Source organism: Phocoena sinus, chromosome 21 (assembly GCF_008692025.1).
Source record: "Phocoena sinus isolate mPhoSin1 chromosome 21, mPhoSin1.pri, whole genome shotgun sequence".
Lineage (NCBI taxonomy): Eukaryota > Metazoa > Chordata > Mammalia > Artiodactyla > Phocoenidae > Phocoena > Phocoena sinus.
In genome coordinates, this window is record NC_045783.1 from 13,845,549 (window position 1) to 13,859,795 (window position 14,247).

Consider the following 14,247-nt stretch of genomic DNA (forward strand, 5'->3'; position numbering starts at 1 on the left):
GGAGTAATAAAGCCTGCAATGCGCAAGCCTGCTCTGGTGGTACTTTAATGTCTGTCCACTCAGGGGCAAAGGTAACCCTGATATTTAGTTAGTAAATCTCGTCTCAGAAGGGGAATGGGGCATTCAGGCACGTATACGAAGGTATGCTTCAGATGCGTTTTCCCCAACTGACAGTTTAGCAGCTGGAAAAAAAAGGCATTTTCAAGGTTTCTTTGGACACCCCAGTTACTAACATAGTTTTAGAAGGAAGCTTAGAAAGCCAGGTATTTAAAACTGAGTAAATGGCCCAATATCAATCAAAATCCAAGTTAATTTCCCACGGTCATAGTCATCCAGGGCTCCGCTTGGGAAATGATGGACTTCACAAGATTTAAAGGAACCCCTAGGGCCTGGCATTCTTGGTCACTGTCATTCTCAGCTCGGGCATCCGATGTGCCAGCTGTTTACCTTCAAGAGGCTTACTTAGGATGGGACCCTCTTTTCCAGCGTCCCTCCTGTTTGCAATATGCACACTGGCAGGGTCCAGCTATTGGGGGCCCGTTTGAGCGGAAGCTTTTGCCGAGTCCCTTGTGAGAGTCCTTGATTCCATCCAGCTCTTCCCGGTGTTAAGGTAGCCGCCCGCAGAGCAGGCTCTTTCATTCTCCATTGTTCCCTTTTCTCCTGAACCTGGTCTCTGCCATTAGAAACGTTAAAGGCAGTTTCAACAAGTCAAGACATAGGTATTCCTAAAGGCCCTTCCATCTTTGGCAGTTTCTTCTGTACACTGGGTGCGCTCTGACCAAAACTGGTCACTCTGACTTTTATAAGTTCTCTTTGTACGTTGCCTATAGGCTTTAAAGACCCTTTCTGGAAATTCTGAAGGATCCTCATTTGGTCTGTTTTACCTCCTGTACTTTATTAAGGCTTGTTTTGGCATCCCTCTTTGCAATCCTGCAAGAACGCAATCTCAGTAAAGTTCGGGCCTGTCTCCAGCGTTCACATCCCATCAGGATCTGCTTTTGGTGTAGCCCTGCATGCAGCAGCCCTCACCGGGTTGCCAGGGGTTTCTGCATGAAGCAGATCTGCCTCGTCTCGAGCTTTATCCAGCACCATCCTATGCTCTTCTGAAGTGAGGAGGGTGTTTAATAAATTTTGAACATCTGCCCAGGTTAGGTTGTAGGTTGCAAAAAAAAAAAAAAAAAAAAACCAAAAATCAATGAAGGTTTTCCATTCTCGAGTCATCTGTATAAGTTGGCATATTATTCTTCCAATTAAATAAATCCAAAGCGGACAGGGAAGTGGACCCAGATCCATCCCATCAGCTGCCCAGTCTCAGCATTCACAGCCCCCGTGGGGACTTGCCTTAAGGGATATTGCCCTATCCGCACTTGGGTAGCACCCTGGCCAAGCTGCACACCCTGGCAGGTAATGAGAGGGGAGGCCATTCCTGTTTCTCAACCCTCAGAGACTGGGGTGGAGGGCACAGGGGCCCGAGAGCCTGAGGCTCAAATACTGACAGTGAAGGAGCGGCAGCAGCACCCTGTAAGGGTGGAGGGGAGCGTCCGAGCGGCCACTCAGCCCGCAAATCACCCTCCTTCTCATTAGAATCCAGCAAAACAGGTGTCTGTGCCTTTCCTTCCTGTTGGACCATTACCTTACATCTACTCTACACAGGTTTATTCTGATACAAGAACGTAAGAGACTGTACATAAGGTATTTCATCCCGTTTTTATTCCTGTTTACAAAATAAATCTACTTGCAAAGTTTTATTGTAATTTAAGGATCCATTTTCAGGCCATTGTGCTCCAGAGTCTAGAGAATATTATGGTCACTTAGTGTTACAAAAAATAACCATCTTTTATTTTTCCATGGATTCATAACAGAAAGTCTCCCAATTTTGGAGAACGTGGCCTAGAGGGCTGCAAGAGGGAACTGAATTAACATTGCCCATTTTGAAGGAGCTTTGTTCCCAGGTGGGTGCAGCAACAAAATCTTAGGGTCCTTGCTACAGTCGCCAAGAAGCTCAACCTCCGGTAGCCAATTCCTAACAATTAAGACAATCAGACATAGACAGACATGGACAAACAAAACAAAAACAAAACCAAAATCCAGAGCCCTGGGCCGTAAACTCAGGTACAGAGTACCTCAGCAGCAGTAACCTTTTATATTGTCTGCCAAAATCCCATCAGGTGGGCCTCTAACCCATGATCCTTCAGGGTTCCAAAGACAATCTAGGCACAAGTGCATTTCTTTAACGAGGTTTCCCCTAAAAACATGTTCCAAATCCAAAAGCCCCAAACCCCAAAAATGTTACTGAAAGACGGGTCTAGCTGCTCGCCACTCAAAAACCAATATTCAAGAGGCAAGGCTAGTGGAAAGTCTGCTTTATTTCTGAGGCCGGCAACGGGGAGAATGGCGGACTTACGTTCAGAGACTGATGCCTCACTGACAAATCAGAGGGCAAGCACTTTTTTTTTTTTGCACGGTTCGCGGGCCTCTCACTGTTGTGGCCTCTCCCGTTGCAGAGCACAGGCTCCAGACGCGCAGGCTCAGCGGCCACGGCTCACAGGCCCAGCCGCTCCGTGGCATGTGGGATCTTCCCGGACCGGGGCACGAACCCGTGTCCTCTGCATTGGCAGGCGGACTCTCAACCACTGTGCCCCCAGGGAAGCCCTGGGCAGGCACTTTTAAAGGGGAGTTTCAGGGGTGTTTAGGCGAAGGGAGGGGGCTACATGCAGAAACAGCCCAGTCAGCTCCGACAGTCACCTTGAAATTGGTCACGTGGTGGTCTGGTCAGCGCCATCTTCATTGTTTTAGGTACAGTTAGTCTTCAGTTCCAGGATCGGTTTGTTCTCATTTCTTTGAAGCCAGTTCTCATAACTGTGGCAGCTTATGTCATGGCTACACAGCCTGGTCATCATGTAGTTAATTTCTTTCACCCAGTGGGGGTTTCAGTATCTATAAAACAGCTCAAAGGATACAGCCCAGAATATTATCTATAGCCCTATGAGGAGGGACTAATGGTCCCCGACTTCATTCACTGACTAAACTATTATTACTTGGTCTTGTTTTCCTTTGCTTCTGTACTTTCTCACTTCTCTGAATTTATTCTTTGACTAAAGTTTTTCTACAGACAGAAGACAGGCAGAGGGCATGGAGGGGAAGCACCATAGGGTCCTGCTCCATTTCCTCTCCTTGCCTACAAGACGAAACTAAGCACGGAAGGTCAGCAGTGCCTCCCTGAAAACCCAGGGTCAGTCTGGGAACGGACACGCCAGGGAGCTGCTTGGGCTGGCCCACCGGTCCTCAGTGCCTGCAAGGGGCCGACGAGCCGTGGGCCAAAGGTTCGCCTGGACTCACCTCTTGGCTGGCTCACCACGTGTTACCGAACCAGATCTGTCTTGCCAGACGCACGGCAAGCCAAACGCGGAGACACCGAGGTTTGCAGCAAAAAGAGGCAGCCAAACCGGAAGACGAGAGAACAAATCTCAACCCAGCCTCCAGCAAGCAGGCAGCTCGGGGTATTTATGGGATAAGGAATAAAAAACAGCAGGGCGGTCCGAGGCACAGGGAGCGTGCGGGGCGTGGCGAAAGGTGATTGGGAAAAGATGTGGGAATTGGCGGGTAATCTTCTCTCTGCGCAGGTGTAACTAAGATGCAGGCCTCTGCACGTTCAAAACATCATGAAGCAATGGATGCCTGTGGATGCCCAGCTGGAGAGTCGACGGTCCTATCTAGTCTTAACCAGCTCAGCTCAAACTAGATGCCACTGGCTCCAAGTTCCCAGAAAACAACTCAGGCAAACATCTTATTGTTTATGCAAGTGCAGCTTGGAGGACACATGAGTCTTAAAACGACTTTGATTAGTGAAGGCAGGTGAAGTGGATTTAACCCAGTTTCAAAACCTTCAAAAATCACTCCAAAGAGGAAAATAATATTTGACAGTCAAGTACATTTGTATACACTGCATTCTAACTTTTACTCCTCACTAGTCTCTCAAAGTGCTGTTGCTGGCTAAACAACACAGTAATAGATGAGAAAATAAAGGTGTTTTACCGAGTCCCAGATCATGTGGATTTACTTCTGTGAGTGTGTGAGGTAGGTGTCTACCATTTTTTCCCCCAACTGGTTAGTAAGAGAGAACTTACAGTATAATGGTAGTAGAGTGAAGTGTTCGTGTAAATCCTCCCACAGATAGCAGTGATTAAATCAGGACCAAACATAAAGAACAACTTTCTAAAGGCACTGGGAGGGACTTCCCTGATGGCACAGTGGTTAAGAATACGCCTGCCAAGGCAGGGAACACGGGTTCGAGCCCTGGTCTGGGAGGATCCCACGTGCTGCGGAGCAACTAAGCCCGTGCGCCACAACTACTGAGCCTGTGCTCAAGAGCCTGCGAGCCACAACTACCGAAGCCCGCGTGCCTAGAGCCCATGCTCCGCAACAAGAGAAGCCACCGCAGTGAGAAGCCCGGGCACTGCACCATAAGGGTAGCCCCTGCTCTCCACAACGAGAGAAAGCCTACAAGCAGCAACAAAGACCCAACGCAGCCAAAAATAAATTAATTAATTTTTAAAAAAGTTATTAAAGGCACTGGAAAGTTTATCAAAGCAAACACAAACTGGAAGAGGAATGACTCTTGAGAACTGCAACTGAAAGGGATCATTGAAGTTCAATGAACCCCAGACAGGATAAACAAAAACCCTCTCCTAGGCATGCATCATAGTCAAACTGCTGAAATCCATAGAAATCCTGCAAGCAGCCAGAGAAAAAGGACACATATACAGGGAACATAATACAATCAGAGACTGACTTCTTGTGAGAAGCTAGAAGAGTTTACAATGGCATTTTTTTTTTTTTTTTTGCGCAGTTCGCGGGCCTCTCACTGTTGTGGCCTCTCCCTCTGCGGAGCACAGGCTCCAGACGCGCAGGCTCAGAGGCCATAGCTCACGGGCCCAGCCGCTCCGTGCCATGTGGGATCTTCCCGGACTGGGGCACGAACCCGTGTCTCCTGCATCGGCAGGCGGACTCCCAACCACTGCCCCACCAGGGAAGCACTACAATGGCATTTTTAAAGTGAGGAAAGGAGAAACTCAACCAGCAAAACAATTCATCAAAAATGAAGGCAGAGTGAAGACATTTTCAGGTAATTATAAAATTGGAGATAACTCATTACCTGCATACTTACAAGAAATGCTCTTTAAAGGAAATTCTTCAGGTTGAACGGAAAAGGAATATGGTGCCAGATGGCAACGCCGATTGATTGATAGGGAGGAATGTAAAGCCTCAGAAATGGTAAATATGTACCAATATAAAAGGATACCCAGGCACATATATACATACCTGTGTATGTATTTTTTCTTTTCAATTTCTTTCAAAAGATATATGACTAAAGCAAACATAATGTGGTTTTGTATCAATATTTTGGGGTTTATAACATGTAACTTTCAAGATATTTCAAACCTACCACACAAAGCATATTTGTTTCCACCAGACTCTGGACCAAATTAGTGTCAAGAACTCGGTAAATTAATAAAATGATAAACATTAAAAGAATTTGCTCTTTGCCCCTTTACCTTGGGTTAACTGAACAGACCTACAGAGGCCATCTTCTTTTTTGCTCCACTGGCCTCCATATGTAATTACATTCAAGCCATTCTATTTTGGAGTTGCCATATGCCAACCCGTCGAATCTACCAGTTTTCCTGGTCTTTCTACACCTTCGTGTTCTTCCCACATCAGCTTGTTCTGTATCTGTCACTGTACTCATTCCTTTGTCCCTCTTTCCCTCCATGACACTCACTCATGTGGCAGATATCTTATTTCTCCAGCTACTCTGCTGTACTTAAACCACTGAACATGGCTGGAGAAAAACATAACCATGCTGACAGGTCCTTCCTACAATTTGTGACTTCAAATTTCAGAGCGAGCTCTCCCCTCACAAGCAATACTATCAGTTTGTCTCATCAATGATCTCTCCCACTTATCTGGAAGAGAAGATACTACTTCAAACCTTTTCCTTTCTCTTCAGACTTCTGCTGTCCCCTCGCTCCCTCTCCTCAGTCTCAGCTTATGGCTTCAACTTTTTAAATATTTTTATAAAAAATATGGAAAAGTTCATGGAGTTGTGTGTCATCTTTGCACAGGGGCTATGCTTATTTTCTCTGAATTGTTAGAATTTTAGGATACATGCTGCCACAGCAAACACATGGCTTGTCTTTTATTTCACTGAGAAAACAGAAAGAATTGAAAGAAACACCAAATCTATCAGTTTACCTGATTCATCATCAATTTTTTCCTCTCTACCAGATCTTGTGTGTCAACTTACAAATAATACTGTAATATCTTTGATCTGGGAGAAAACTCTCCCTTGATCCCATGATCCCTCCCAGTTATTGCACATATATTTGTTCTACTTTATAACAAAGCTCAGTGCTTATCTCCACTTCCTTACATCCATATGTCTCCTCCACCCACTCCAATCTTGGTCCCTTATGACCTTGGTCCCACTGAAATGGTTTTGTCAAGATCTCCAGTGAAATTCATCTTAGTATGTCTGATAGTAAGTGCTCAGTTTTCATTCTACTCACCTCTCAGCAGAATTTGAGACAGATGAAACAATTTCATCGTTTGACTTTCAGATCACCACACAGTCCTCATTTTCCTCTGTCCTCCCTGTCTTCTCCTTCTCATTTCTCCTTTGCTGGCTAGCTATTCTTTCCGTTATGACCATGAAATACTGGAGGGCTTCCAGTCCCTGGCCTTGACCTGTGGCTCTTGTCTATGATACTCATTCAGCAATCTTATCCAAGCTGGTGCTGTAACTCCCACTGCTCCACAGATAGCCCCCCACTGATTTCTCTAGTCCTGATGGCACCGTTGAGCTCCAGACTCTCTACCTGACATCTCTACTTAGGTGTCTTAACAGGTACTTCAAATGAAACATTCAAACATAAATGTTTCGCTTTTCCTCCTGTACGCCAAACGTGCTTCTCCCTCAGTCACCCCATAGTTATTAAATGGCAACATCATCCACTCAAGACAAAAAGTAGGAATCATCCTTGATTCCTCCCCTTATCTCTGCCCCTCTCCCAATCCATCAGAAAGTCCTGTATCCTCTTAAGAGCACATCCTAGATCTGTCCACTTTTCTCTATTCCCACCACTATAATTTCAGTTAAAGCTGCTCTTTTATCTGAACTACTGCACTGGCTTCCTCACTGGACTTCCTGCTTCTACTCTTGCCTCCATTCAATCCAATCTCCACACAACAGACAAAATGATCTTTAAAAATGTTAATCATATTAATTGCACTCCCTTTTGGTGTCTTCACACTGCATTGAGAATACAATCCATTTGGCCATAGTTTGCCAAGTTCCATGTGGTTTGGTCCCTGTTTCACTGTTTTGACTGTATTCCAGCTGTACCATCCTTCCTCAGGCCTGAACGCTAGCTATTTCCTCTGCCTGGAATGTGATTCACCTAGACCTATACGTTGCTCCTTCTTGCTGCTCAGTTCTTTATTCAAGTATCAGATAAAATGGTGGAATGACACAGGGAGGAAAATGTAATCCCAGAGCCAAAGTCTTCAGGTTAACATTAGAAAATTCCCAACAACCAGGAAATTGATAGAACTAGGAAAGCAAGGAGTTGGTATGAACTTCAAAGTAGGTACACTTTGTACCTGAGGTGGAGGAGAAATAATAGCTAGAAAGTGAATTGGGAAATGAAAATAATACCAGCTCTAACTTTGAGCACTATGGTACTTTGGGAGGTTGTAAGGAGAGCCCTCCTCTAAAGAGGGCTGCTTGTGGGACAACCAAGTTTCTGATAAGGCAAGGAAGTGAAGGAAGTAGTCTGAGAAAAAGGCTGAGAATACAGAAGATCTAAGAATGGCATACAGAAAAGTAGAAAGAATATTACATAAAAATTTGCATAGGGCTTCTCTGGTGGCGCAGTGGTTGAGAGTCCGCCTGCTGATGCAGGGGACACGGGTTCGTGCCCCAGTCCGGGAAGATCCCACATGCCACGGAGCGGCTGGGCCCGTGAGCCATGGCCGCTGAGCCTGCACATCCGGAGCCTGTGCTCCGCAGCAGGAGAGGCCACAGCAGTGAGAGGCCTGCGTACCGCAAAAAAAAAAAAAAAAATTTGCATAACTACCACATAGATTGTCAGTAATAACATTTTGCTATATTTGCTTCATCTGTCTTTTTTGGTGACTTGTTTCAAGTTATATGCCGATATGAAAATATCAGGACACTTCACCCCTAAATATTTCAGTATGAATTACAAAGGAAGACATTTTTCTGCATAAGTACCATATAAGTGTCACTTCTAATAAAGTCAGTATTATGAAAAAAGGCAGGAGAGAGAATTAATCTAGATTAAAGAAATGTGTAGATATTACAACTCAATGCATTGGGTGGTCTCTGACTGAATGCTGGCTTGAAAGACTACTTTGGGACAATTTGAGAATTTTGAATATAAACTGGGTATTAAATGGTATTAGGGAATATGTATTAGTTTTGGTAGATGTATTCAGTATAAATTCTATTTTTGGAAAGTAAAATTTTTAAAGATTTGTTTTCACAAGTTTAAGTTGTTTCATTGCAATTTGTTCCCCAGTCTTCCCATGTTTGATTGACAAAATGTGTTTTCTTAACTTTTTGAGACTAGAGTTCAATTGTCATCTAATTTCTATTGTATTTCTTCTGGTTAGGCCCTGTCAGAAATTAAGCATTTTATTGCTTTCCGCTTCATTTTTGTGCAGCCAATATTTTTCACTGGTATTATTATTATATCTTTGGTAAACTCAAATTATTGATTCTTTTTGTTTATGTAAATTCTTTCTGGTTAGATTGTTTAAAAGTTTTAAAAAGATGTAGTGATGAATATTATCCTACTGTTATTACCATTTTCCAAGGACCTATTTCTAAATTCCATGTTAAATAATCCTATAACTTGGGTGGTGGTGCAGTCATGATACCATTTAAATAGAAATAGGGGACCATTGAGTTAGAAAGCACGAATAAGTATAAAAACCAATTTTTCAAAAAAATTCGCATTCTAGAGAGAGACTTAAGAAGTTTCATAGCAAGTGTGACTGTCTAATGAACACATTCTGGTTTCAGCTTATCTTTTTTTTTTGCATAGGGCAATACATGGAAGAATATACTCTAATAACAAAGTTCATATTTGATAGTAAAATTTGGAGTGATATTATTTTTGCTTATTTTCTAACTTTTCTCCATGTTCATGTAGCTTTTTTTTTTTTTTTTTTTTTTTTTTTGTGGTACGCAGGCCTCTCACTGTTGTGGCCTCTCCCGTTGCGGAGCACAGGCTCCGGACGCACAGGCTCAGCGGCCATGGCTCACGGGCCTAGCCACTCCGCGGCATGTGGGATCTTCCTGAACCGGGGCACGAACCCGTGTCCCCTGCATCGGCAGGCGGACGCTCAACCACTGCGCCACCAGGGAAGCCCCATGTAGCTTTGAAGTAACTTTTAAAAACAAAGGAAAACATTTTAAAGCAAAAATGTTATTGACGGCTAATAGTAGCAAGGAGAGGGGCAAAAAGAAATTTGTTTTTCACGTAAATGTAAAAATGACTACTGCTATCCTTTAAATGCTGAAATGACAGATAATTATTTAAATATAAGTAAGAAATATATCATTAAAATATAATTTTAAATATATCAAATAATCCATAAACAATGAAATCTTAAACACTGTGAACAAAACAATAACTTACAGCGTCTGCAGTCATCCCCAGGCCATCATAATACATCACTCCTAGCTGGTAAGTTGCCTGATGATCCTTTTCCTTGATTTCTTCGAACTGTTCTAATGCTTCTTCATACCATCCCTGTAAGCTCCCAGGAAATACTGAATTATTTTCATTATTACCTTAAAGTAATCCCAAATACTTAATTCCCACCTAACTCTAGCTAGCAGCACCAAATAAAACAAGACAGCAACAAATTTATGGAATTTGCAAGTAAGCTATTGACAACAATCAACACACTATAAAATCAATAAAATAAACCTAAATATGGCAACTGAGGGAACTGACCAGGAGGAACCTGGGTCAGACTCTCTTTGGCTTTCACTCTTACTCTTGGCTGTTGCCAAACCGCTGTCTAAATGATAGCCTAGCCCTCTGCTCATTCCAGCCTGCCATATCACCCACTACTCCTGGAGTCTGAGAAACTTCAGAGATGGGGCCAAAGACTCTGATTAAAGATGAACATCAGGATATCCGCTACTACTAAATATCCACTATGATATGGCTCTTCCAGTTTTGCCATTTTCTAGCTAGGGAGAAGACACAGAAAAACAAATGTGATTCTCCAAAATTATCTTTCTCCCATACTTCCTATAAAAACCTACGTGTTATATGTCATTCATTTAAGGCTCCTCAGCGTTATAGGATATAATAACAAATACGCTGAAGTGTAAGGAACAAAAATGGGGCTTGGGCTTTCCTGGAGAGTCCGCCTGCCGATGCAGGGGACGCGGGTTCGTGCCCCGGTCCGGGAAGATCCCACATGCCGCGGAGCGGCTGGGCCCGTGGGCCATGGCTGCTGAGCCTGCACGTCCAGAGCCTGTGCTCTACAACGGGAGAGGCCACAACAGTGAGAGGCCCGCGTATCTCATAAAAAAAAAAAAAAAAAAAAAAAATGGGGCTTATGTCTTAATCCACCATGGAAAATGCCTTACGCTAAAGAATAAATCATTTGTAACAGTGGAAAGAGAGTCTCTGAGTTGGAAGGTCATTACTAGGAAGAGCAGGCCAGAGAAAAGCAACTTTTGGAAAACACAGAAAAAATTGAATTTCTCTTTTCATAAACTGTAATTAATCAACAAACTGATAAAATTAATAAAAACTGTACCAAAATGCTAACAAATATTTATCTTAAAGAACATACAACAATGAGTAAATGACTGAGTTGTAAAGATTCATTCTCCTTTCTGGCTAGTGTTTGGCCAACATATAAGAGGGCTGGAAAACTTAGAATACTCTATACAGAGGAAGAGAAAGGAAGTCCTTTTAGTTTTTCATGATTTTAAATACCATATACATGCTGGAAAATCTCAGATATATACTTTCAACTCAGACTTCTCCTTTGAGATCTAGAGTCTTACATGTAGTTTCTACTTTGAAACATGTATACTTGGATGACTGAGGGGAATCTCAAACATAAAATGTCCAAAAACTGGCCTCCTGATGGTTCCCTCAAAACTCACTCCTCCCCACTTCTCTATTTTTCAGTCCATGATGCCATTACTTGTATCTCCAAAATAAATCCAGGACCCAGCTCCACTGCTGGGTCCAGATCACCATCCTCTCTTGACCCAACTAGTATAAATTTCCCCTAAACTTGTCTTGGTCCTATGCTCCCCTTCCAATCCATTCATCACAGTCTCAAAACACTTCAATGGCTTCTCACTACATTTTAAGCAAGGCTTATCTAGAGTCATTCTCTGCCTTGCTGACCATGACATTGGTCTCTTAATTCCTAGAGCTCACCAAACTCTTCCTCATCTCAGAAACGTTGCATTTGTTCTCCCTTCTACCTGGAATGCACTTCCCTGTGGCTGTTTGCATTAACTGTTGCCTTTTCTTCAAGTTTTAGTTTCAACAACAGGTATTTCCGCCCTATCCCTAAGTTATTCTCTCTCAGAGTACCCAGTTAATTGCTTTCATAGTATTTTAACTTATTTTTAATTATATATTAATTTAATTTCTTTCTCTAGACTGTAAGCTCTATGAAATGGGGACCATTCTAACTCCCTCATTACTGTATAGCTAGTACCTAGCATAATAGTAGCAAATACTTATAAAGCACTTACTAGGTGCCAGGCCCTGTTAGTATTTTTACAATTAATATACCTTCATAATAGCTCTATGAAATACATATTATTACCCCCTTTTATAGATGAGGAAACTGAGGCACCAAGAGGTTAAGCATATGTGCCCAAGGTTACAGTTAACAAGCAACAGAACCGTATTGGAACCTATGCCCAGAGCTGAAAGATCATTCTCTGAACCATTGTGCTACGTGATCCTCACAGTGACAGGTGCATTATGAGTCCTCAACAAATATTTGTTGCCAGAATGAATGAAGGAGCCATCAAAAGATAAGAAAGTGGGATATAGTTGAACAGCTGCCCAAACATTCAATGGATAGTGAGGGGTTGGGGACAGCTGGTCCCTTTTCACATCTTCCCTTGGGGTTCAATGAACAACTGAAGCTATATTGCTGAAGTTGGAGTGATAGTTTGCATAGGTCCTCCTAGACCTATTTTGCAAACCTCAGCATAATGTGGATAAAGAGGGAAATCCCCTCCTTACTCCATATAGGAACATATAAAGCTGCCTTTAAGTACTAGATAAGAATCAGGATTTTTCATTGTTAATAAAATGAAAATTTTTTTAAATGATGTTGAATATATCGGGCAAAATATAAAAATTAGATTTTTAATTTATCATGTGAAAATGGATTTCATACCAAAATGACTCCTATAAATGACATTAATTAGAATGACTTTTATGGAGAAAGGTTGAATATCTCCATAAGCTGGGACCAATTTATCATACTTAAATCCACAACTATAATCTATGGAATTTGACAGAATTTCCCTGGTTTAACAATGTAAGGAACTCTATAGGAAATTTTGGTATGAAGATCTAACAGCAGCTTTATATGAAAACAAATCAACAAAAAATGATACCTCTTCAAAATACAGTTGACCTAGTAGGAAATATGCCAGAGTATCCCCTCTTCTTATTCTTTCCTTCAAGAGGTGCAATGCCTTTTCCACCAAACCAGCATGGCTGTAATGATCTGATTTTTTAAAAAGTAAAGAATTCCATCTTTATCCATAAAATATGAATTTTCTCTCTTAAAGTAATAAATTAAATAGAATTCATCTGACACTGTACTAGCTTCTCTCCTAGTTCTCATTCCTAAAACTGACCTTCTTAGTTCAAGGAAAAAGCACTACCTTAAAAAAAGAAAGCACTATCACAATACCTGACACTGTGCCTTATATAATTAAGAAATATATTGGCTGGTTGTCAAACTAACCCTCTTTCCTACTAGGCAGGCGCTCTAGCAATGCAGTCTATGTGGAATTCTTTAGACAAAGCTGGCCTCTGGGTGAGTGGAATTCTTAATCTGAGCTTTAATTAGAACTACTCTAACTAGATGAGCTAACCATCCCCAATTTAATTTTTTTAAGTCTATAGAAAAAAATGGTAGCTTTAAATGCTGATTTCAAGTAAAGCATGGTACTATTCTCTTTAACAGAACAGACATCTGGCTTCTCTTTTCCAGAAGGGTGTCCTAAAGTCCTGAGAGTAAAACCAGGATCAGGATCTCATTATGAAACTTCTTCACTGATGATCTGCTACCAGGTAGCTTCAAGCAATTTCACAGATTCTTACAGAAAAGCTAGAAAAGACTGTAAACTTAACCGCTTGCTTGCCAGCAATAAGACTCATATTTCTTGTCTCTTTTGCTCTGGTGTACCTAATTAACTTTTAGTGAAAATATTATCAGGATTTGTACCAGTCTTTTCCTTTCTCCATTGGAAGAGTTTTTGGTTATTAGCAGCATAGTGGGATAGAGAAGTATAAAAGGGGTTCTTGGGCAACTTTTCACTGGTCAACTTCATCCTGTCTCCACAGTGGGTATTCTGTAAATTAAAAAATTATATTAAAAAATAATATGGTAGAATCTTCCCCCAGAAAATGCAAAGAGAGACTCCATTCCAACTTGGCAGTCATTATAAAAAGCATCTTCCTCTCATCACCTAGGGATAGGGCACCAAACTACCAGCTCTGGGATGTGAACGTTCCTTCTTAGGAAACCAGGACCCTCTATAGCTATGAGAAGCACAGCACTCCTCCATGTCTGTTTCCACAGCATGGGATTAATGATCAGAGCTGTTTGCAAATCCTTTCTGGCTATGAGATCACACACTCCAGTGAGTCATGTCACCCACCACAGCTGCTGCCACTAGTAGGAATTGGTGACACTGCCCATATGTACAGTTCCTGAGCACTGGTACCTTCCTGTTGCCTTGTAACTGAAGCTCATCAAACTAATCCATTTTAAATGAAAGCATTTGTCTATTTTACCTGGGAATACACTTTATTTTAGCTGTGTTGTTCAGTTTTATCTTCCTGTCTGTAATGGATTGCCATGAAGGGAAAATCAGAGCCTTCATATAAAATGTAGAGGCCACCTCACCTGGGATGAAGG

The 14,247-nt window shown here is 42.1% G+C and overlaps 1 protein-coding gene and 1 non-coding gene across 2 annotated transcripts in view; both read right to left on the minus strand.

Annotated features, from left to right (window-relative positions):
* LRP2BP (LRP2 binding protein) overlaps window positions 1-13,672 on the minus strand; it is a 42,092-nt gene extending 28,420 nt beyond the window's left edge. The window contains exons 1-3 of the mRNA XM_032618404.1: window positions 13,552-13,672; window positions 12,713-12,825; window positions 9,729-9,842 (exon numbers count right to left, since the gene is read on the minus strand). Of these exons, the coding sequence (XP_032474295.1) occupies window positions 9,729-9,842; window positions 12,713-12,825; window positions 13,552-13,657 (333 nt within the window). The 5' untranslated portion in view covers window positions 13,658-13,672. The remainder of the gene's footprint in view (window positions 1-9,728; window positions 9,843-12,712; window positions 12,826-13,551) is intronic.
* LOC116746910 lies at window positions 6,081-6,183 on the minus strand. The gene has a single exon (XR_004347915.1). It is a non-coding gene; the product is annotated as a U6 spliceosomal RNA (small nuclear RNA).
* Window positions 13,673-14,247: the final 575 nt, after the last annotated feature.